This window comes from Caretta caretta, chromosome 5 (genome assembly GCF_965140235.1).
Source record: "Caretta caretta isolate rCarCar2 chromosome 5, rCarCar1.hap1, whole genome shotgun sequence".
NCBI classification, from domain to species: Eukaryota; Metazoa; Chordata; order Testudines; family Cheloniidae; genus Caretta; species Caretta caretta.
The window spans coordinates 106,337,191-106,362,811 of record NC_134210.1 but is presented as its reverse complement, the minus strand read 5'-3'; the positions used below and the strand labels follow the sequence as shown (position 1 = coordinate 106,362,811).

The window sequence follows — 25,621 nt, the reverse complement described above, 5'->3', positions numbered from 1 at the left end:
TGCCTCTGTCTTCACGAACAAGGTCAGCTCCCAGACTGCTACGCTGGGCATCACAAAATGGGGAAGAGATGGACAGCCCTCTGTGGAGATAGAGGTGGTTAGGGACTATTTAGAAAAGCTGGACGTGCACAAGTCCATGGGGCCGGACGAGTTGCATCCGAGAGTGCTGAAGGAACTGGCGGCTGTGATTGCAGAGCCATTGGCCATTATCTTTGAAAACTCGTGGCGAACCGGGGAAGTCCCGGATGACTGGAAAAAGGATAATGTAGTGCCAATCTTTAAAAAAGGGAAGAAGGAGGATCCTGGGAACTACAGGCCAGTCAGCCTCACTTCAGTCCCTGGAAAAATCATGGAGCAGGTCCTCAAAGAATCAATCCTGAAGCACTTGCATGAGAGGAAAGTGATCAGGAACAGCCAGCATGGATTCACCAAGGGAAGGTCATGCCTGACTAATCTAATCGCCTTCTATGATGAGATTACTGGTTCTGTGGATGAAGGGAAAGCAGTGGATGTATTGTTTCTTGACTTTAGCAAAGCTTTTGACACAGTCTCCCACAGTATTCTTGTCAGCAAGTTAAGGAAGTATGGGCTGGATGAATGCACTACAAGGTGGGTAGAAAGCTGGCTAGATTGTCGGGCTCAACGGGTAGTTATCAATGGCTCCATGTCTAGTTGGCAGCCGGTATCAAGTGGAGTGCCCCAAGGGTCGGTCCTGGGGCCGGTTTTGTTCAATATCTTCATAAATGATCTGGAGGATGGTGTGGATTGCACTCTCAGCAAATTTGCGGATGATACTAAACTGGGAGGAGTGGTAGATACACTGGAGGGGAGGGATAGGATACAGAAGGACCTAGACAAATTGGAGGATTGGGCCAAAAGAAATCTGATGAGGTTCAATAAGGATAAGTGCAGGGTCCTGCACTTAGGACGGAAGAACCCAATGCACAGCTACAGACTAGGGACCGAATGGCTAGGCAGCAGTTCTGCGGAAAAGGACCTAGGGGTGACAGTGGACGAGAAGCTGGATATGAGTCAGCAGTGTGCCCTTGTTGCCAAGAAGGCCAATGGCATTTTGGGATGTATAAGTAGGGGCATAGCGAGCAGATCGAGGGACGTGATCGTTCCCCTCTATTCGACATTGGTGAGGCCTCATCTGGAGTACTGTGTCCAGTTTTGGGCCCCACACTTCAAGAAGGATGTGGATAAATTGGAGAGAGTCCAGCGAAGGGCACCAAAAATGATTAGGGGTCTGGAACACATGAGTTATGAGGAGAGGCTGAGGGAGCTGGGATTGTTTAGCCTGCAGAAGAGAAGAATGAGGGGGGATTTGATAGCTGCTTTCAACTACCTGAAAGGGGGTTCCAAAGAGGATGGCTCTAGACTGTTCTCAATGGTATCAGATGACAGAACGATGAGTAATGGTCTCAAGCTGCAGTGGGGGAGGTTTAGATTGGATATTAGGAAAAACTTTTTCACTAAGAGGGTGGTGAAACACTGGAATGCGTTACCTAGGGAGGTGGTAGAATCTCCTTCCTTAGAGGTTTTTAAGGTCAGGCTTGACAAAGCCCTGGCTGGGATGATTTAACTGGGAATTGGTCCTGCTTCGAGCAGGGGGTTGGACTAGATGACCTTCTGGGGTCCCTTCCAACCCTTATATTCTATGATTCTATGATTCTATGACTGTGAACCACTGACATCTACTCTCTGGGAACGGTTTTTCAACCAGTTATGCACCCACCTTGTAGTTGCTTCATCTAGGTTGCATTTCCTTAGTTTGTTTATGAGAAGTTCATGCGAGATAGTATCAAAAGCTTTACTAAACTCACTAAAAATATTTGCATGAAACTAGGAATGTTTGTTCCTCAAGCATTCATCTGCTCCTGCTATTTATTTTCTACCTGAAGTGATACATAATCCTCTGTTTTCAACATCTAATAATTTCCCCAGCAATCAATTATGATATCACAAACAGAGGATTATAATTTAATGTCAGGAATAAACAGATGAACTCTTAAGGCTGAGAGAAGAGAAATACAGAAAAAATATAAGTGATAACAGTAGAAATGTTTTAAAAAGCAATATTTTTCTATGAGGCATGAGCTTCCCTTTAGAGACTGATACTGTTTCAGATATTTTAAGAATCAGGAGACTATCCTGATTGTTTCTACTGTTTTATACTCTTGTGCTATATTTGGTGTATACCTGTGGTTTTCAACCTTTCCAGAATACTGTACTTCTCTCAAGAGTCTCATTTATCTTGCATACCCCAAGTTTCACCTCAATTTAAAACTACTTGTTTACAAAATCAGACATAAGAATGCAAGTGTCACAGCACATTATTACTGAAAAATTGCTTACTTTCTCATGTTTACCATATATAAAATAAATTGATTGGAATATAAATATTGTACTTACATTTCAGTGTATAGTGGACAGAGCAGTACAGAACAAGTCATTGTGTGAAATTTTAGTTTGTACTGACTTCACTAGTGCTTTTTATGTAGCCTGATGTAAAACCACACAAATATCTAGATGAGTTGATGTACCTCAGCGTACCACCCTGTGGTACTCACATACCTGGTTGAGAAACACTGGTGTATACCTCGTTGGTAGGCTCCACGCTGATTAGTTTTTTCGTGTTGAACTCTGCTTATAAGACTACTAACTTGGAATTTTATTGGGGATAACTTCATTTTTGGGGAGGAATCGCCAAGTTCTGATTCAGGGCGGGTCTCAACTACAAGCGCTACATTGGCACAGCTACACTTACGCAGCTGCGCATCTGTAACGTGTTTGGTGAAGATGCTCTCTGCCGAGCGGAGAGAGCTCAACCCCAGGCTCTTGCACCGGTGTTAACTTGAGCTGCTATTCTGAGTTAAAAGCTGAGTTGCTATGTTTTCACTGATATGCTAACTCAGATTAACTAACCCAGGTTAAGAACACACCGTTTTTTGGCAGTGTAGACTTGTGGATGGGGAGGGGCAGAGGATGGTTAAAGTTTTGCTTCAGGAGTGTTTCGGGCTACAGATTGATTCTCTGACTTTATTGCTATTGAAACAGCCATCATCTATTTATTTTTTCTTGATAATGTTTAGCTATGAGATTTGGTGTAATGCTTAAAGCCATTCAGTAGGAATTCATCAACGTGACTGTTCAGTGTCCAGCTGTGCATTTTGGGCCCAGCCCTGCATTCCTCGTATAACCCAAATTCACATTGTGTGTGCAAAAGAATGGGGGGAGGGTCAGGACCCAAGTCTCTCAATAATAGCAGCCTTTACTATTTAATGTGCAAGCCCCAATGTGTTTGGAAAATCTAATTCCATTGTCAAGTTGCCCTGATAAGGTATTAATGTTCGTGCATTTAGCATTCATGTTTTGCTAATGCTGTATGTAAATCTCATTCTATTAGCAAGTTTCCTGCATAATATATTAGCATCTTATTATAAATTCATCAGATATTATATGAATTTCTCATTTCAATCACTGACATTGGTGAAAGAGGGTCAAATTGTTCATTTTTATGGGCAGTTGACTACTTTCTCTAGTTTTGCATCGTCTATTTGTCTTGACATGTATCGAGACTTCTGTTTTTCACCCTTCTTTCCATATTTTGTTCTTTAATCACTAGTTTTTCTCAAATCCTTTGTGCTTTTGATGATTTAATGTCATTCCGGTATACAGCACCCAAGCTGTGTGCTGGGAAATTCTGCAGGGAGTCAACCATGAAGCCCCTTCAGCTCCTGGATTCCCCAAACCCTGTAGACTCTGAAGAGTCACAGATTCCCCAGTCTTGCCCCTCTCCTGATTTGGTGGCACAGAGAGCCTGAGTGGAGCATAGCTCCATGGCACCCTGACGTGTGTGAACTTCCTCCCCAAGGTCTGGCATCCTGTCACTGTTCACCCACTCAGCAGAACTGCACCTCAGTGTGTTGTAAGGAGAGCTCTCACTGATGGGGAGCAGGATTTCCCCCCTTATAAGTAGCTTAGTGGATTACTTCACAAGCAGCAAAATAAGCAGGTTTTGTTTTCCCAGTTTAAAATGATTCCAACAGCCGCTTTCCATTATACCAGCTTCCAGTGACAAACTTGTTTAGTGGATGGTGCCTTTCTGTTGTAAACACCGCCCAAGTCTTTTCACAATAGCAGAGCAGACCCATTTCCAGCAGAAAACCATTTATAACACAATAGCTAAAAGATTAGTCAAAGCATGGGATGGTAATAACAGTATTACAGATATCGTTATTTCATGTGTACAAAGCCTCAGTACTACACAGCTATGCTGCGAAGATATCCAGTTCTTTGTTAACGACAGCTTTATTGAAGACAAGCTTTCCAAATGAATCTACTAGAAATCCTATTAAAGTGCCATCCATTAAACCATTAGAACACTCATTAAAACGGTTAGTGCTGACTTGTTATTCATGAGTTATTGGTCTTTCACGCTTCTGAGATGTCTGCCAATACCACTCTACCCTTTGTTCCCGCATGGCTGTTCAGTCCCAAGAAATGTAAATTAGCTTTCTCTCTCTAAAACATTTTTTGTGGGTGGGTGGGGCAGCTGAGGGGTGGCAAATGGGAAGGGAAAAGTAAATTACAGTTAAGGTCTATTTACCTGGATTTGACAGAAATTGTGTTAACTATATCCATATGTACAGCTAAATATTAATCAATGGATTAAGCCATCTGGCCCTACATCATAAAGAAGTGCACAGGGAGTATAATATGCTGCAGTAATGAACACATCCTGCTATACAACTGGTGAATGGCCGACAAAGACATCTGTTGTTTGATTTTTTTTCATATTGTTAAGCAGATTTAGATAATTTAAGCATTGGGGAGTGATAGGGGGAGGGGAAGGAAGGAATTGAACAGTTGAAGATAAGCTTTGTACATTAAGTGTTATTTAATAGTTTATAAATTCCCATTATCAAATAGGCATAATAAAATGCTGAACTCCTTTTTCACAACGAACACGTAAAGAGCCCATGCTCATTCATATCAGTATCCTCCGAATGCAATCAAGTGTCCAAAAATGTGTCTCAAACTTGTTACGTGTTAAAAATTTTTAAAGAGTTGCCATTTAGAATGAGAGAGAGGGAAAAAACCTTCTGGGGGAGGGGAGGAAAGCAGGGCAGGGATGGGGAAGGAAACCTATAATTTAGTCTCAAAACTAGTAGTGTTTGTCAGTTTACTCTGCTGGTTTCTAGTTTACTTGTCAAGTATGAAAAGAAAAATATAAGTGACATCTTAGATTTTAAAGTAATTTCTAGTGTACTTTTGCACCATAGGTACAGCCAAAAAAAGATCAGACAGTGTGTCTCCTGCAATTAGATGAGTAGAGCCAATACAATACATCATTCCTTCATTCTGAGCCAGTGAAGTGCTGAATAGCAAGCTTCTATTTTCATGTGAGCCATGCAAAAGACTAAATACATTGAGCTACTAATTCTGTCTGGCCAGTCACAAATAAAGCAAGCATGCCCTACTCCTCATTTGATCAATTAATTAAATGTATTTATTTACTTAAAGTTCAGAACCCACATCCGGAGACATATTTGTAAACTGTTCCTTTTTGTCTTGAACTGACAATGATTAGAACTATGAGCAGAAAATCACTTGGTCAAGTTTTATGTTTATATTAGTTTTTTTGCCATCTAATAGGATAAGAAATTTTATTTTTTTAAATGTGGAAAACCAGGAGGTGTAAGGTACAAACTTGGTGCATCAAGCGCCTTCATTTCTTCAAAAACAAAAGGACAAAAATTGTGTCTCTGAGAACAGTGATGGTGCAAATTGATAGCCCTTTTCTAAGTCAAAATGTGTTGATGAATTGCTAATCAGATGATATGGGGAAACTTGTGCTGCAAAAATAAAACTTTATCTTGCAAAAAACAAATACAAAAAACACAACTGTCCATCTTGCCTTTCTTCATCTTTGATCAATTAAATAGCAACAGAGATAAAGAATCAGAACCAACTGAACCAAAATTTCACTGCCCATCTTCTCCCAGGGGATGAAATATGCTGTTGTGGGGTAGCTGAGATAGTACTAAACCAGGATCTTTAGAAGCAGATTGTGACTTGAGTTATTGAGACACAGAAGAATTTCTCTCTGCAGCTGCTGACATAAAAAAGAATGGTGTGGGCTGTGGAAGACCAAGCCATGACACTGGAATGCTTTATTAATTACTGGGGAATGTGGAGCCCCTAAAAATAAACAAAACTAGTGCTGTGTCAGCGTATAGGTGGCAGATCATAAATAAAATAGGGAGTTAATAAAATACATGCTAGAAAATACATGCTAGAGCTTTTTATGCTCTGGGAAAAAAATAAAACCTTATTTGTTTTTTCCTCACAATTCACAAATCTTAAAAGAAGGGGGGGAAGGGGCATGAATTTTGCCTCTTCAACCTCTCACTCCTCACTAAAACTTTAATTTGTTAAGGTCTTCTTCATAATTAAGTCACACAAAAGTTTCAGAGTAACAGCTGTGTTAGTCTGTATTCGCAAAAAGAAAAGGAGTACTTGTGGCACTTTAGAGACTAACCAATTTATTTGAGCATAAGCTTTCGTGAGCTACAGCTCACTTCATCGGATATTTGAGCATAAGCTTTCGTGAGCTACAGCTCACTTCATCCGATGCATCCGATGAAGTGAGCTGTAGCTCACGAAAGCTTATGCTCAAATAAATTGGTTAGTCTCCAAGGTGCCACAAGTACTCCTTTTCTCTTCACACAAAAGTGTGTCAGTAGAAAAGACAAATCACTGTATTGGTCAATTCAAAACAGAAAAAAATAGCTCACAATTATTCTATATTGTAGTCTGAAAGCAAAGGGTTGAAGGACACTCAGCTAATAAATCCCATGTGTTCTCTTGGGTTTTGTCCTGGAAGTCCCAGAAAAGTTCTGGATCATTTCATGCTGAGGAATATATTACACTTTCTCCACCTACTGAATAATGTATCTTTTTACTCTGAGGTAAAAACACAGATGATTTACCCATCTACCTAACACCCTCTCCAAATGACAGAAAGTAATCTTGTAATATTCTAGAAGAATATGCCTTAGAGACTCACTGGCATTCAGTTGGATGCTATGTTGTCATTCATCTGTCGGTTGGTCTGACTGTCTAAAGTTATTGTGCATCCAAGCTTAGTTCCACAGTTGGACCTGCCAGAGTCTATTGTGAACTCTGCTTTTGGCCTCTTAATACTTTGGCTATGAAAATAGTTTGGGCCTGAAAATTGCAGGATTTACTCTGAAGTCAAAGAAGATTCCATCCACAACATTAGAAGAAAATTGGTCAAATTTTAGTTACAAGTCATTCAAAAAAACCCTTCTATTTGAAACTGTAACTGCTAATATCTAGATATGATAAGTTGCTCGTTTAAGGTTCCTACATGAAGATTCTGAGCTATTCTACTAACTCTCCCTTGTAGCCAAACACAGTGGATCATATTAGAACTGACTCAGGAAGAGAAAAGAATGAGTCAGTCTCTGAAATTAAACCCTGATTCATTAAAAGAACCCTGTTCAGGAAAGCACTTGAGCACGTGCTTAGGTGTAAGCATGAGCAATGGGATTCAAGTATTCCTTTAAATTTGGCAGGTCCTTTTGCACTATCCTAAATTGGGGCTTGAGAAAGCAAGAGGGAAGGAGAAGCCCTGGAACTAAACTAGTCTGAGGAGAAGTTTGGATGAACTTTTTGTGGTGTGGTCTTGCCTCATGTCTTTGTTACTTACCTCACTTATACTTACCCTTGTATGCTAGTATTATAATAATGTTACCAGCAAATTGACAATGGCCAGTGGAAATGAGTGAAGACTGACCTCCGTTCCTAACTCACCACATCCTTGTATATGATTTTGTACAAAGGGTACAGTCTTGGAGTCTTAAAATGCTATGTGACCTGCAGGAAGGGAGTGTTGGTATTTTACAGAAACTTAATAATATTCATAGAATTCACTCTGCAGGATAGAAAATCTCTTGTGGGTCTGATGTACAGGGGCCCGATCATCCTTTGCCCTGCACCTTATGTAGTCATCCAGACCAATGCAAAGAGACAGCAAAAGGCTGCAAAATCAGAATAGAAGAGTATTACTCTCACTTTGCGTTGGTGTAAATCACTACACGAGGTACAGAGAAAGGGAGATTCAGGTCCCAGGACTGACTGTTATGTCCAATCTGTTAAGATTCCTTGTGTCAATTTAAGAAAAGTATTGTGGCTCCAAACTTCTTTCCTTTTGTCAAGACAATACTATACAGTAATTGTATGTTTTTAAAGATTGTTTCTGTTTAGTGTTTCAACTACATCTTCCATTTGATTGCTAAACATGAAGTTCAGGCATTCTTTAGACTCACCAAACAAAAATAATAATCCAAGGAATAAACCCAGACAGACCAGGTTGGTTTATTTAACAAGTATCCCTTAAATAAAAATATTTTCTGTAAAAAACAAACAAACAAACTAGTGACCAGATTCTCCATTGTAGAAGACCAGTTTGCACTGCATTACCAGCATAAACTAGGCCTAAGGCTGTTGTAACCAGCGCAGGGAAGCTCATCCTTAGTACAAAGGTGATTCTCTGGTGATGTAGAGTTGGTATCGGCTTTCTGATCTCATTCCACATCCCTGCTGTCAGCATAGCAAGAAAAACTGTCCAGAAGAAGGGGAGTGTAGCTGAGACACTCTGCTCTGGTCAGATCTCCTACTGCAGCTTGAGCTTCACGTGGTCATTTGCACAACTAAGAGCACTCTGCCAGTGGGAGACCAACCATGCACAGAGTTAACATTGCGATCCAGTCAATAGAGAGGGTAACTTTAAATCATCTTTGAACACACGCCCTGACATGAGTGCTGTCCAGTTCATCTGGATATCAGGATCTTAACTTACAACTTGGCTTGGCAAGATTTTTAAGAGCCAAATCATAGACCACTGAGTGTGGCCACATAGGTGAAAAAGGGAGAGTAAGGCAACCCAACCCAACACTCCCGCATAGCCTTACAGGATCTGGGGTCCAGTCAGATAGGGATAAGCAGGTTCAGTACGCCCACTAGGTATTTCTCTCCCATTCAGATGGGCATGGAATCTAGATTCTGTCTCCCAGTGCACCAGCCAGTACAGCTGAGCAGGTGGTGGGAGGTGGGTAGTAAGCTACTGCCAGTATTGTATAACTTCTGCCATGGAATACAGTGGAAGCATGGATGGAATCATAGTTCCTAGCTATGTGCCACCCCTTACACAGGTCAGGCAATAAAACCACAATCTAGCCATTATTTATATTTGCCCATTTGTTTATCATCAAATGTAAAATATACGTCTAAACTGAGGAAGTTCATTGGGTCTTGTCATTATCTCGGTGTGATCTGCAGAGCCTCTCAAGCAAAGTTGGCGGCATTGGCTGCTCCCCAACCGAAATAAAAACATTTCAAAACAGGAAAACATTTGTACATATTCAGAATTTAGTTAGCTAATATACCACTGGGTTCTGTGAAAACATATGTGGTTAGTAGGCTACTTTAAAAGAAGTTAGTGTGCTTGTAAAATATGTTCTTTTAAAAGCTCTTTCCATTGCCACAATTCTCTGAACAAAATAACCAAAATCTTGTTGTTTCTGAGATTGAACTTTGTATCGGCCTTTTTCCTGTCTTACTAAATCTCCCTTCAAAATATAGGCTGTTATATTTCTCATAGCAGCTGTGCTCCAGTAGAGCAAAATCAAACTCTGTCCCCTGTCAAACCCATGTGGCGAGTAATTTCAGAAGTCTCATGGGCACTAATGATGGAGAGCTAGTCCCCTCTAGGTTGATCTTGAGGTCAAAAAAGCCTCCACTGGACGGAGTGCATCTACAGTATCTCAAGGCAAAGACATAGAGAGGTCTTAAGCTTCAAGACAAGCAGCAAAGCAGTGAGCCTAGTAAACAACCCACACTATTTTCCATACCATCAAGTTACAGCTCCAACAAGCAGTCTGAAAGCTCCTAAAATAGACCTTTCTTCTTCTCATGGACCATAGCATGTAGGTCACTAAACGTTTTTGCCCTTTCCATTCAATAGTCAGAAAACTATAGATGTTTCCCTTTATGATCATGGCTGGGGAATATATTTGAAGGGCCCAGTTTATTTGTTTGGTTTGTAATTCACTGGCTATCTTGCCAACATGGTTGATGGAATGAAGAGGGTCCCCTGTTTGTTGGAATATTTCATACCACTGATGGGTGGACTACCTTCTTTTTACTGCCAGTAGCTGCCCTTTTAAGGTTATTCCCTGTGGGGAATGGAGTTAGTTCACGAATCATTCAGGGGAGAGTTGCCCCCAGAACGTAAGAGCATAGTAGTGCCGAGATACCTCTATAATTATTAACCATATCAGTTGCTCTATACTATATAACAACTGCACTGGGTACTGTCACAGAGGGAACACAGAATGCTTTTCATAGCATCCGTTTCATTGCCTCCAGAAAGAGAAGTGGGTGTTGATAGTTGAGAGGGCTGAATTTCCCTTGAAAAATTGGAACTCCAGTGAACAAGGGATTCCTTTATACCAGTTGTTTTTTCTGTACCAAGTCCATTCAGGTAAGCAGTAATAAGTAATCTATTATTTGCTAGTCAATGACACTGGGATTTCCTGACCTTTTATTTATCCAGATTGGAGATGTAATAAATTATACAGGTTTGGATTAACACTGACATTTTTTAAATTATATTGTTGTTGTTTCATTTTATTTTACTCTCCCCAGTCACATTTATTTCCTAAAATTTCTGTTTTCACTCTGACAAACTCGTTTATGCTAGATACACTTCTTAGAGCCAAGAATTTAATCTAACTGAATTATAGATACTGATGGGAAAGTACAAAGTCAAAGGCAATTCAGATAGGACAAAGCACTGCTTCTCTTTAATTGACACTTGATCTATAAGAAACTGGTGTAAGTTTGGGATATGTCAAGCATGGAGTCAGCCTCATCTTTTAACCTCAGTTTCCCTTATGTTGCGTTGTAACCCAACGTGACAGGATGCAGCAGGCTACAGTTTGTGAAGAGGAATCAAGATAATTCTTCCCCCCCCCTCCCCCCCCCATGACACTGTAGATGGCGTGTCATGTTATAAATGAAGTCGCCAGATGAAAAAAAAATTAGATGAGAAAGGATTAACAGTATCCTTGCACTGGTAGATTCAGTCTAATTACTCTAATTTAGTTTGGGCAGTTTGACACATCTCTAGTTGAACCATCGCCTAAGGGAAACAATTAAATAAGGGTTAAAGAGGAATAATAATTTCTGAAGAAGGTGCTGAATATCTGCCAGATCAGTAGCTCCTTAGAATATCTTACACCATGAACAGTTAAACTTGTGTAACTAGAAATCTTCATGCATTTGGCTCCTTCTCAATGACGTCTGTAATGATTACTTAGCTCAGAGTTAATTGGTTTTAAGTCTTAAATCCTAATGCAGTGTTAAGTCTTCACATGCAGCAATTGTAATTTAACCCCTAAATTTCTTTGACATACTGCAGTATTTCTTGGCTCTTTCGTTGTAACTAGATCAAATTTTCTTTCTACGTATCATCCAGGAAAATAAATGATAGTGGCCTTAATTGTTTCATTGATCTCTTGATTCTTATTCAACCCTAATTCCAGCATTATTCATCTTGGAACTGTAGAAGGGCCAGATTTTTTAAAGATATTTAGGCACCTAAAGATGCAGATAGTTCCTAGCGGGATTTTCAGAAGCACTGAGGCACCTAACTCCCAATTCCCAGTAGTTATCTATCTTATATAACTTTAAAATCCTTGATCTTAATTACTGGTGTAGAAGTTAGTGTCAGTAAACAGGCTGGGTTTTACAACAAAGTGAATTCAAGGATCTGTCCTAGACTGGTGACAATTGTAACTTGTTCAGTACCTCTTCAGGGCAGCTAAGAAGTTTTTACAACAGTTTCCATGCAGCTTTGTATTTTACAGTCTTGCTGAACTTCACCTTTTTGACAATAGAATATACAGAGGGGAACAGTATTTATCTTATTAACTACAGTGAGAGATGCCAAATATCTAGAATGTAGATATATGAATGATACCTATATAACAAAGGGAGATTTATCGACTTACTCCAGTGTTCCCAATTTATCTTTCCACAATTGTTCTAGTTAAAATAGTCTGACAATGAGAATCAGTTCGACATTTTTCTTATCTTCAGGCAGATTGTATAACCAGGGCTGTCCCTACCCATATGCAAAGTACGCAGCTGTGTAGGGCACCAGGAAATTTGGGGCACCAAATTTCCTGGTGCCCTAAGCAGCTGCATGCTGCTCCAGCCCCTGCCCCACAGCCCTGCCCCTGCTTCAACCCTGTCCCACCCCCACTCCACCCCTTCCCCAAAGCCCCCGCCCCTGCTCCACCCCAGCCCCACCCCCCACTCCCCATAGGACTGCAGCAGAGCTGGGCCTGCACTCACTGGCGGCGGGAAGTGCAGCGACCCAGCCTCAGCCACGCACTGGTGAGTTCTGGGGGGTGGTTCCCCCTTGCCCCCCCAAGCTAGTCCCGACCCCGCCGTGCAGAGGCCTGGGGTCCCACACACCCCCCCGCATGGCCTCAGAATAGCTAGGGACGGCCCTGTGTATAACTATCTATAAGCTTATAAGATATTTTGAGAATAAGAATCTGGTTTACTACCATATTCCCCTACGGCCCCCAATATGTGTATTATACAGGACCTAACACAAAGGGGTCCCCAGTCTCAGCTGGTGCCTCGGGTGCTACCATGATACAAGTAATAATTTTTAAATCCATTTCTTTCTATAGCATAATCTAGTATATGTGCAAAAATGTTTGCAAAACACAGGTGGATCTGAAACCTATCAGAATCTTTTTTTAATCTGTATGTGACTTGAAAACTAATGAATAAAAGGTATTTCTATAGTTTACAATTCAAAACATGGCTAAAATCTCAGAAAGCATGATTAGCTATCCCTAGATGAGTAGTAGATTTCCATTTTTGTGTGTCCATATTATTTCATACTCTCTGTCCCTCCTTCCATGTAGAAAGAGAGTTTCTCCTGTTTTTCTCTTTCGTATAAGAACAAATGAGAGGCTATATAAGGAAGATGCCTAAATGTAACTGTCAATAGGTGTCAGTATGATCGAGTGCAGTACTTTTTAGGCTGTGGCTAAATGCTTTGTGTCATGCAGTGCTATATGAATAATCTCTGGTTGTGTGGACTTTTTATAAAGCAAAAGTAAAACTGGGAGCGTACTGTTTGCAGTCTTTACTATTCATGTTATCTTGTGCTTTTAAGCTAATATTTTTTCATTTTTTTTTAAAGTCAATTGACCCTGGCCAGCAGTTTACATGGGAGCATTCTAATCTGGAAGTAAACAAACCAAAGAATAGATATGCAAATGTAATTGCATATGACCATTCTCGTGTTCTACTTTCAGCAATAGAAGGTAAGGAGCTCTTTAACAAATTAAACTCATTAAATATTAAATGCTAATGTAACAGTTTTACCACTTCTTGTCAATTAAATTAATAGCTTTAAATTCATGTAATAATCATCCTTTTTCAGTGTTCATTTGCAGTAATTCAATAACATGAAGCGTTAAAAGCTAGACAAGGTCATATATAGCAAGAGGGAGACTTCTTACTCAACACATCTGCTCCTTGTGTGTATGCCAAGTCTTATCTACTTACTTTTTTGACAAAAATTGTTGCTACTTTTTTACTCCTAACAGCACAACTATTAGGGAGTGTGAGATGGTTTCTTGTCTGGCTCTCACATTATCAGCACAATGGATAACTCGTTTTCATTTGCCAAATCTTTAGTGATGCTGATAACACATGAGCCAGAAAGAACAGAGCTTGGCTTTCTCGTCCCAGAGTGAGTATGCAGAACTGTCAGTTAGAAAATCCAACTTTTTACTTGTAAACTAAACAATTTTTTCTTGGAAGTCATTGACAGACAATAACTGAATTTCAGGTATTTGTGTTACTGGAAACTCAAAATGTCATTGCTTGTAGATGGGCATGGTAGTATAAATGACAAGGTTTTAGTTGTAGCTGTTTTTGACCAACCGTTTTGCAAAGATCTGATCATGTAGTGTGCTTCCCTGTTGTGAGTGAATTAGGCTATCCACGATAAGTGGCTCTATAGGGTTTGTCTAGTTTCCCAAGTGCTAAAACAACAGGAGTCACTGATTATCCATCAGAGGATTTTTTTCACTGGCTACTTCTCACTACCTATCCAAGCTGTTTCTTGGAATTAAGGCAGATTTTCAGTTTATTCTACACAGCTGGCCACCATGTATTAGTGATGTCAGTAATATAATTGATTACATATTTAAGTGGGACAATTTAAATGAAAATAAAAATTGCCTTTAGTAAGCTTTGATAGATCTTGTATATTGAATTGGCTTTAAAATTAAAGAGGACTTTCAGTCCTTGTATCCTGTATGCAAAGACATAGTTGCTTCATTTTTAACGTTCTATATGTTAAATTGTGCAGTGTTTTAATCTGCATTGTGAACACCTTATCTTTGGCTACTCCCAACCTGCAGACATGGAATATAGCAGTGATGGTATTTATAGGTGTAATCAATTCTCTAGTATGCTATGCACAGCCAAGTAAATGCTCGGTGAAGGAAAACACAATTCCACTGGTTGAGCTTTACCTCTTTGCCTAATTTATTGCAGCTGCATATTGTACGCTTTGATAACACAGAGACAGTTTCTCAAGTATATTAGAAAATTTAAATGATTGCCTTGAAACATTTGCATATAATAATCATCTTACATTTGTTCCACCTATGGAGCTCATTTAACTGGTATTGACTAAATTTTTTGGTGGTGTCAGTTAAATTTCCTCACATTACTTTATAGAAATATCTAGCTGAACACCAAAGAGTTTACTAAAAATTAGAGTTGTCTCTGCTGTTGGTTAGATTCTCATGTTGTTGCTTTGTTGTAGTTCAGCACACAAAACAACCACAACTCCATAAAATGAGGATAGGTAAATAGTAAAAAAAACCAAAAAAAACCAAACCAAACCACTGTGCAGTGATGCTCTTCTGAATTGTTTAAATGTACTTTGGAGAAAATGGTAAAGTCATTTTCAAGTAACTAGTTCTAAAGCAAGGAAGATGATTTTTCACTGGGTGCAGGCTGGGAAGAGAGTTGAGTAACTGACAAAAGAGAAGAACATTTAATTTCAAATAAATCCATTTGTTGACTCGTGAGTGAATTAAGAGATGGCTGGGTTTGAAAAGGCCTGCCAGATTCCCCTTAACAAGTGACCCTGGAAATGAACATGTTTCGGAGATGTGATCAGAATGGGAAAAAGGAAAAAAAAACCAAAACCCAGAAATAATACTCAAACAAGGTTAATCGAATTACCCAGTAGACTAACTTTTTAAAATAAAAATTACGAGAATCAAAGAAAAGTTCTAAATAATTCTTTTTCAAGCGTAGTATTTGCAGAAAAGGAGTCTACCTGGTAAAGAAATACTTAACGAGTTTGAGAAAAACATAAACACTAACTGTAATGTTTGATTTCCCTTTTTAATGGCATAAATAACCTGAGGAGGTTAAAGTGACTAACTCTTTAAAAATGCTGTTGATCCTAAGTCCATAAAACATAATTATAGCCATATGAAATATCAGTGATAGACTTACACACACACACAAATAGTTTTTTGACTCCACCGGGTGATTTACCTACCTTTATAAACTTTTCAGGCCTCAATATATGACAACCAAAGCAACATAAATCAAGTGTGAAATGTTTGCTTGTGTTAAAATGATGTGACTTAAAATAAGCAATAACTTTACTATTTAACTCCTCGTTTCTGAAGAGAATTTCTATGGATATATGTCTGAGTTATTTTATGTATCTAACGTGCTAAATTTAATATACTGGCTTAACGTTGTGTAATAAGTGTTTCTTTTTCAAGCGTCAATACTTCATTACACTGTTTTGTCAGTCTATAAATAAAAATAAACATTCCCTGTAGGAAAATACATAAGCTACCCAGTATTTCATTTGACAGCTGCGTTTGTTTTCAAGCTGCCATGGAAATGAATGCTTTTAATATTGTTACAGGAATATGTTTCAGAGTGACACTATCCACATAGGTCAGGCCTAGCAGCTGGACTATGTTGCATTTGTTTTAACCTCATGAGAATCATTGTTCATTATTTTAGATACCTATGAGCCTCATCCAAAGCTCACTGAGGTCAATTGAAAGACTCCCATTAATGTCAATGGGTTTTGGATCCAACCCTGTGTTCTTTCTAAAATTCTCTATTGAGAAATCTATCCAGCTACAAAAAAGCACCACATCCCCAATAATAACATCAGGTGCATAGAATGTCTCAGTCAGACATGTGTTTTGTTTTTTGCAACTGTAGTACTTAACAATCTATCTAGGTATGGTGACCCCCGTCACTTAAATGTTTGGGGACCTCAAAGTTCATCGTTCCGGTGAAGAAATGAAGTACAGAGAGACTGAGTTATGTGCCCAAGATCACAAAGGGAGAGCCAGGGATCAAACTCAGATCTCCCGAGTCCTAGTCCAGTGCCTTAACAAACACTATTCGCATAGTGAATGTGATACCTTTGTGTGATACCTTTGTTATTGATGCTGTTGTACAAACAAGAAACACAGAAATTGCCAGACTGAGGTGGATCCAAGATCCATCTAGTTCAGTATCCTGTCTCTGACAGTGGCCAGTAGTAGATGCTTCAGCAGAAGATTTCAGAACCCAGTTGTAGACAGATGTGGGATCATCTGCTTTCATCATCTCTAAAAGTTAAAAATTGACTTAAGCCCTGAATCATGGGGTTAAAGTTCTCTTCCAGAAGTTGTATTAGCATTAGCTGTTGTATTCTTGTTATACGTTTAAACATCCAGTCCCTTTTTTTAATCTTTCTAAGTTCTTGGACTCAACAACTTTCTGTGGCAATGAGTTCCACAGTCAACACTGCATATTGTATAAACAGATAATGGTTTTGAATTTGTGACATTTTAATTTCTTTCCATTAAATGCCACGTTAGGAGGTAAACCCAAGTTGGTTATGTTCATTTCAATTTCTGTCTGAAGAAAAATATCATTTGACAGAATTCTTCTCCAGTGTGCAAGTTGAATCTCATCTATGATATTGTGCTGTTTTTGGATGTGTCCAGAAGGAACACATGAAAGGAGAGAAGAAGGTGAAGCTCTGTAGTACTAGAAGAGAGCAGAATATCAGAGTTAAGATCTGACATATGGATTGGTATAGATCTGAGAGCAGAAATTTTCCCCATATTTGTTAAACATAAACAGATAAAATTAGCACAAATAGAAAATTCATTTTAAATGTCAAAAGAGGGTTTAAAATAGTGGGAAATAAAATATTTTTTAAAATGCATGTACGAAAAGGGCTTTCAGTTCTTGTTTGGAGGCATCTAAGAAAGACTAAAAATCTGCGATCTCTGTTTGGATTTGCATAATATTAGCAATTGAAAAAATTCAGGTGTAAATAATATCTGTCATATCACAACTGCTTGATTATTTGTCTTTTGGGCAGGTTAGCACCTTTAAAATGAGATTATGCATTGGAGTAAATCTGTGCATATAAAGAAAAAGGCAAGAAACTGCTAATACGCTTATTTTATATTGGGTCACCAGTTACCACTAAATTGGCATTCACTGTTTAGCTCATGATCTTTAGCTGTAGAAGGTATTCTGACAAATGTATATTGTTAAATACTTACTGAATAGTTAAGGGCAACAGCAGTGTACTGCAGTCTGGTTACTCATGCTCTCTGTCACACTGCAGTTGTATTATGTTCTGTTCATAAAACAAAACCAAATGTTCAGGGTGATTTCCTGTCCCTTCCCATCCGCAGGCAATGTGCCTGAGACACAGAAGAACCACTGCATAATAGGGTGTAGAGGGCAGGCTGAATGGCTGTCTCTAGATATGAGTGGCTGTCTCAACAGCAAAGCTGAGGGGAATTTTGAGGGTGTAAACAGCCTGGACTGTGGATCTGCTTACCACCCAAAACCGCTCAGTGAAGAAATATGTTAGAGTTGCAGATGCTACCGGAGCTGGGAGGCCGTGCTAGGACACAGTTGCTTTACTAAAAAGAAAAAGAGTACTTGTGGCACCTTAGAGACTAACACATTTATTTGAGCATAAGCTTTCGTGAGCTACAGCTCACTTCATCGGATGCATTCAGTGGAAAATACAGTGGGGAGATTTATATACACAGAGAACTCTATACTCTGTTATCATACACACTGTAAGGAGACTGATCACTTAAGATGAGCATCATCAAGGATCTACAACCGATCCTGAAGGACGACCCATCACTCTCACAGACCTTGGGAGACAGGCCAGTCCTTGCTTATAGACATCCCTCCAACCTGAAGCAAATACTCACCAGCAGCCACACACCACACAACAGAACCACTAACCGAGGAACCTATCCTTGCAACAAAGCCCGTTGCCAACTGTGCCCACATATCTATTCAGGGGACACCATCACAGAGCCTAATAACATCAGCCACACTATCAGAGTCTCGTTCACCTGCACATCTACCAATGTGATATATGCCATCATGTGCCAGCAATGCCTCTCTGCCATGGACATTGGTCAAACTGGACAGTCTCTACGTAAAAGAATAAATGGACACAAATCAGATGTCAAGAATTATAACATTCATAAACCAGGCGGAGAACACTTCAATCTCTCTGGTCACTCGATTACAGACCTAAATATTATATTCCAACAAAAAGACTTCAAAAACAGACTCCAACGAGAGACTGCTGAATTGGAATTAATTTGCAAACTGGATACAATTAACTTAGGCTTGAATAGAGACTGGAAGTGGATCAGTCATTATACAAAGTAAAACTATTTCCCCATGTTTATTCCCCCCCCCCCACTGTTCCTCAGACGTTCTTGTCAAGGCTGGAAATGGCCCACCTTGATTATCACTACAAAAGTTTTTTTCCCCCTGCTCTCCTGCTGGTAATAGCTCACCTTACCTGATCACTCTCGTTACCGTGTGTATAGTAACACCCATTGTTTCATGTTCTCTGTGTATATAAATCTCCCCACTGTATTTCCCACTTTATGCATCCGATGAAGTGAGCTGTAGCTCACGAAAGCTTATGCTCAAATAAATTGGTTAGTCTCTAAGGTGCCACAAGTACTCCTTTTCTTTTTGCGAATACAGACTAACACGGCTGCTACTCTGAAATCAGTTGCTTTACTGATACTCCAAGACCAAGAGGAGACAATTCCATTCATTTCCCCAACACGTGTATCCCTGCATGTCCCTCTGGAGAGCCTGTCATAAATATAAAGGGAAGGGTAAACACCTTTGAAATCCCTCCTGGCCAGAGGAAAAATCCTTTAACCTGTAAAGGGTTAAGAAGCTAGGATAACCTCGCTGGCACCTGACCAAAATGACCCATGAGGAGACCAGATACTTTCAAAAGCTGGGAGGAGGGAGAAAAACAAAGAGTCTGTGTCTGTCTGTGTGATGCTTTTGCCGGGGACAGAACAGGAATGGAGTCTTAGAACTTAGTAAGTAATCTAGCTAAATATGCGTTAGATTATGATTTCTTTAAATGGGTGAGAAATTAAGCAGTGCTGAATAGAATGGATATTCCTGTCTCTGTGTCTTTTTGTAACTTAAGGTTTTACCTAGAGGGATTCTCTATGTTTTGAATCTAATTACCCTGTAAGGTATTTACCATCCTGATTTTACAGAGGTGATGCTTTTTTACTTTTTTCTTCAATTAAAATCCTTCTTTTCAGACACTGAATGCTTTTTCATTGTCCTTAAGATCCAAGGGTTTGGGTCTGTGGTCACCTATGCAAATTGGTGAGGATTTTTACCAAACCTTCCCCAGGAAGTGGGGTGCAAGTGTTGGGAGGATTTTGGGGGGAAAGACATTTCCAAACAACGCTTTCCTAATAAATAAACCCAGATAAATGTTTGGTGGTGGCAGTGGAAGTTCAAGGGCAAAGGGTAAAATAGTTTGTACCTTGGAGAAGTTTTAACCTAAGCTGGTAAAAGTAAGCTTAGGAGGTTTTCATGCAGGTCCCTACCAGTTCAGAGTGGGGAAGAAACCTTGACAGAGCCCTTGCAAAATGTCCATGGGCTTGGTTTTTGCACAGAGGTGAAGGATGTGGTCCTTAGTTGTTTAATGTAAATTCTGGTAGTAAAATTGTTTTCCTACCAAATTATTTTGCTTTAAAAAAATTGAACTGAAATTTTTTGTCTGAAGCAGTATTTTAGTTCATAGGTAAAAGGAACACTATGACTTTACAGTATGTCATCCAGGTATTAATATTAATATTTACTTCCATTCAGGAATTCCTTTGATAGACATTATAGTGTTGTACTGTATATCTTTACTCACCCTGGAAGAACTGGAGAGCTACTTTATGAATAAAATGAGTTTCAGAGAGCCACACAATTATCAGTGTGATGTCCTCACATTGCACTTCAATACTTGTTGTGCAATATTGTGTCAATATGACACTGTCATCAGAAAGCACTGTTGTGGCATTGTGCTGTTATTATCTGTGCCTCTCTGTGAGACTTTGTTTAATGTTTTATCTCTACTTTTTTCTCTTTCTACCCTTCCAACTCCTTCCTTGCCTCGAGTCTTTCTGTTGATCAATTTAGAAAATTTGAAAGTGACTGTAACTTTTTTTGTTTTTCCTTGGCCCCCTCCCTCCACTTTTCTCAGCCTTCTTTCCTTGCTTGTCTGCCCTGGCTTTTCTTTCCTGGAGATAATTTTCTGTCTCTCCCTTCCTTGTTGTTTATTCCTGTCTTCACCTTCCCCTCACCACTGTCTCCTAGATACCAATTCTAGTTTTAAATCTTTCCATCTTTTTCTGCTCTTTGTTCCCTTTTCACTGTCTCCTCTTCTCTCTGTTCCATGGTCCTTTTCCTCATTCTGTCTGTTCAGTCATCCTGCTCCTTTTCACTTCTCATATTCTGTTCTCCTCTCCAAAGTTTTCTCTCTCTCTATTGCCTTCTGCCCTGGAAACTCCTATATCTCTTGTCCTTTCCATTCATTTCTTTCCTGTACTCTTCTAGTCCCATCAGCCCGTCCCAGCGCCAACCCATATACCATCCCATGCCAACAATCCATCTTCTCCTCCACCTAAGTTTCTCCTCTTTCCTTTGTTCCTTAAACTACTTCGCAATATATTATACTTTCCTGCGCCCTAGTGAAATGTCTTCATTTTATCAATATTTATTATTAGAAGTGTCTGCTGAATACTGCTCTTTTTTCAATGAGCTCTAAATACTACATGGTATTTATACCATGGCGCTGTTTGAGTTTGGTAGTTTCCTTACCAATATCTATCGTGTTACAAGAAAACTTTCTCAGAAACAACATTTTTGATTTGCATCCAATAGCTGTTTTCGTTCATTTCATCCTGACATAGTTCAAAACATTAGTCATTGATTTAAGCCGATATTATAGCTTCATCAGAATTTTCTATTCATCATTACATTATCTCAAGTTAATTGTTTACAAGCATGACAGAGTTTAATCCTATTACTTCAGACTTTTTTTTTAAATACTTAACAGCACATCTTTTAGAGAAGCCTCACAGAAACAAAGGTTTATGGTTTAATTTGTCTTAAATAGAAAGACTGTGCAGTACTTAGCCTTTGTAAAGAGTTGAAACAATTTCATGATATGATTTCAGTCTGTGAATAAAAAGTAAAGTCTAATTAAAGCTATTTCAGATGACAACTTTCTTCAGGGAATCAAAGAAATAATGTTAAGGTCTGCATTACCAGCCCCATTGTGTGGGACTTGTATCTCTTAACCTGTGTACACAGAGAATATTGCTGCTTGTTCAACTCTCGTTTTATTTCATAAAAACAATCCAATAGTAAGTCAGTAACCACAGAGAGACAGTTTGTTTTTATACCTGTTATCTGCTGTGTATCTCAATTGTGTTATTGGGTATTTTTGTTTCACTGGTTTTTATGCTCTCTGTGTGTAAAATCTGGCTCCTTTATTCTCCGGAGAAGCCAAGGTCTTTTGTGCTCAGCCATTCATCTAATGTTGCCACCACAATGCTAGATCCCCATGCTAAGGAGGGAATTTCTAGACTTTGGTCACTCCTTCCCACAGAGAGAAGGGCTATTAGAAAAGAGGTGTGAGAGAATTGCCTGGAAACTCATCCGTCAACTGAACTCTCAGGCAGGAACTGGGACACCATCACTAGTACAACTTCTACAATGGGGATGATGCTGCAGAGATCAGGCCCGATTCTGTGCCCAGTTACACTGGCATAAATCAGTAATAACACTAATGCATTCCTCCAGTTTCAGAGCAGCGTAACTAAATACAGAATTTAGCCCATTGTCTCTTTCCTGACTCATGCGTTTACAGAAAGCAGGCATACAAAAACCACTGATCTCAGACTGTTACACCCAAATTTAAGTAATGATGGCAGTTGCCTCTGTGCTTGTGGGTAAGATGCCTTTAAGCTATGGCAACTAACAAAGATTTGCAGGATTTCTTCGTAGTACAATCAAACTGGCTGGCTTTTGATTGTTTTTATGCTATTAGATATGACACAGTGTTGTCCAGTTTTCTCAGCTCGGAGTGTGGTTATGGTCAGAGAAGTGACTATAAAATGACATGTTGTTACAGTACATGTATCTCCCTCTGCAATGGGCATTTAACTTTTGCTCAGTTTACAAGTTATTGCACTAGACACTTGCCAGAGAATAATATGAGAAGGCCCATGCCCTGAAGGATTGGTGTGTGTGTTGTGGGAGGTGGTTGAGCAAAGGAGTAGTGTTATGCAGGGATGGGGGTTGACTGGGAGACCAAGTGAAATGAGTTTTTTGGAGCTCATTTTGAATGTAATTGGCGTGTGTCTGAAAAAAGATGACTGGGAGACTAAGGCCACGTCTACACTCCCCGCCGGATTGGCGGGTAGTGATCAATCTATCTAGTGTAGACGCGATAAATCGATCCCCGATCACTCTGCCGTTGACTCCAGAACTCCACCAGGGCGAGAGGTGGAAGTGGAGTTGACGGGGGAGTGGCTGCCGTCAATCCCGTGCCGCAAGGACGCGAAGTAAGTAATTCTAAGTCAATCTAAGATACATCGACTTCAGCTATGCTATTCTCATAGCTGAAGTTGTGTACCTTAGATCGATTCCACCCACCATCCCCCAGTGTAGACCAGACCTAAGTCAGAGTGGTTGTAGGGGTGTCTAGGAGAGAGTGAGAGTCATGGAGGTGGTGGTAGCATGTGTGGAGGTAACAAGGGAGAGTGGGAGAGGTGAGCATTGGGGTTGGCGGAGGAATAAGTTAGTGTTGGCCTCTCTGCACTCCCCTCCCTTGAAACACATCACTGCACACAGCCTTCTTCACAGACAGGAGTGCAGATACATTAATTTAGTACTACTTGAAGCAGAATTCACTTCAAGAATTCTAGTGAAGATAACTTGCTCATATCATCTGCTTTGGGACAAGGAAATGCTGCAGAGAAACGGTTTGCCGATTCACGTCCAAGGGAGCCCCCCTTACAAATTCCATGCAGTCCAATCTCCATGAGGAAGTGTAGCACAGATTCCTTTCCACCAGTAAAAGGGGATGCAGGTGAGAGTGCCGGCTCTGTGGTATGTTCCACTTTCTCTTGGCCCTGCAAAAGCCCCTCTGCAAATACTCATAAGGTTAACTCGTCTTCTCTCTTGATTTCTTTCCAGGGTTGAGTGGAGATCTAGTCTGGGAACATCCCTTGTTCAGGCAATTTTAAATATTAAAATTTCAGCCATTCTGGAACATTTTTTTTATTATTTTTTTTTGTTTTGATTCTTTAGCAGTACAGTTAGCATTGGATTCAAGGAGTATTAGTGCAGTGTTTGATGTAGAGTTTTCAGTATTCCCTCTTGCTGATAATCTTCAGGGTGAGTTGTGTACCGTTGGCTCCAGAGGCCAACCATCCCAGAAGATCACTTTACAAAAAAAAGTGTTGTTGTTTTTTTAATTTTCATGCTTTTATTTATAACAACATATGCTTCAAAGTGTGATACCAGACATCATAATATAATTCTAATTTATTCAGAAAATGTTTCTTACCAGCCTGATGTAGTTTCTTCATTATTAATACCCAGTAGCTATATATTTCTATGCTGGCCTCATGCATCTTCTCATCTGCCTTGTGAAGATGTTTTTTTTATTATCTTGATAAAGGAAGAAAATGTGACATTATGCCCAGCAGATGTATTTTCTAAATCATCAACTCAGATTTCCACATTTAAGGAAACATGAAAACGTGTCTAATTAAGTCAGAGAGAGCCTTTTGAACCCCAATTCCCATCCTTTGTAAATGGAATTGATGCTTTTCAGGCATGCACACAGCATAGACTTACTAGGGAAAAATAACCAGGAATCACATGATGTGGTCTTCAAGGAGTCACTTTTTGAAATGTCTGTGATGAAGTAAGTGTCAAGAAAATGACCCATTATCCTGAAAACAACTAAGAGCAGTCCACAAACAAAATTACTGAAAACAAAGGAAAGAGAAGAGAATTATCACTGTGAAAGAAAAGCTTCTAGCCAAGAGGTGCAAGAAATTGGTGGGGACAGGGAAATAGACCACAAGTGAATCTTGCATCTATATTTAGGGAGGACACCATCAGGACAGTCAGAAGTTAGGGGAGAAATCTCGTCATCTCTCTTTCCTCCCTACATCTCCACCCAGTTTATTGTGCCTTTTAGTGTTATGGGTGAGCACTGTAAAATAAATAGCTGAGGGATCTTTCTATGCCAGTTCTGACCCATCTGAGGCATTTCGATGCATGGTAAAGCTGGTCAGGAAAACTGTCTTATTTCTTGTAGAAAATTTCAAAGAAAATGAGTGTTTTCCCCATTTTTATCAATTTTTTTAGAATGTTTATTCAGGTTGTCATGGAAAAACTAAATACCAAACAGCTTTTAACACTAAAAAATGTTCATTTTTATAAAAAACCTGAAATAATTGATGAAAGCAGAAACTTTCTCAGGAAATTTTTTGTTTTGGTAGTGGGAAAATAAGTGTGGCAATTTTTTTTCAACCAACTCTAAGGCATAGAGTCAGTAGGCCTTCCTGTGACTCTGGGTGTTTCTAGATCTGGGAATGCTGCTTGTTCCCTCTTCAACTCTGAAGTTAGAGGTCTTTTCCTGTCCTGAGCTATTTAGTCAGCACTTTCCTCCTACATGTGTGCATGCATGTATATACACATACACACACACATATTAAAAGCCAAATTGAAAACACAGTTAAACCAAATGCAATTTAGACAGGTAAAAAATAAATCTATATCGCTTCCTTGAGCCTCCAAGGCTAGTTTTACTGACCAAACTAAGGCTATCCTAACGTATAATCCATAGTTTTATAATCTTTTCCAGATTATATTGGATCTTAATTAGTCTCATTGTAAGAGGTCAGTAACCTTATTCAGTGCTCATTGGGCACTGGAATGAAAAAATAGGTATATTTAAAAAATCTCAATAAGTAGCAAAAGAAAAGATTTGATAATGGGATTACTCCACTGTATAGTCAGATTTCGTCTTTATTTCAGAATAGTCTGTCTAATT

The 25,621-nt window shown here is 39.4% G+C and overlaps 1 protein-coding gene across 40 annotated transcripts in view; it reads left to right on the top strand.

The window, feature by feature from the left end:
* Window positions 1–25,621, top strand: part of PTPRD (protein tyrosine phosphatase receptor type D) — a 1,703,394-nt gene that overhangs the window by 1,611,349 nt on the left and 66,424 nt on the right. For all 40 annotated transcript variants that reach the window (XM_048850700.2, XM_048850704.2, XM_048850702.2 and 37 more), the window contains one exon: window positions 13,322–13,445. In XM_048850700.2, the coding sequence (XP_048706657.1) occupies window positions 13,322–13,445 (124 nt within the window). The remainder of the gene's footprint in view (window positions 1–13,321; window positions 13,446–25,621) is intronic.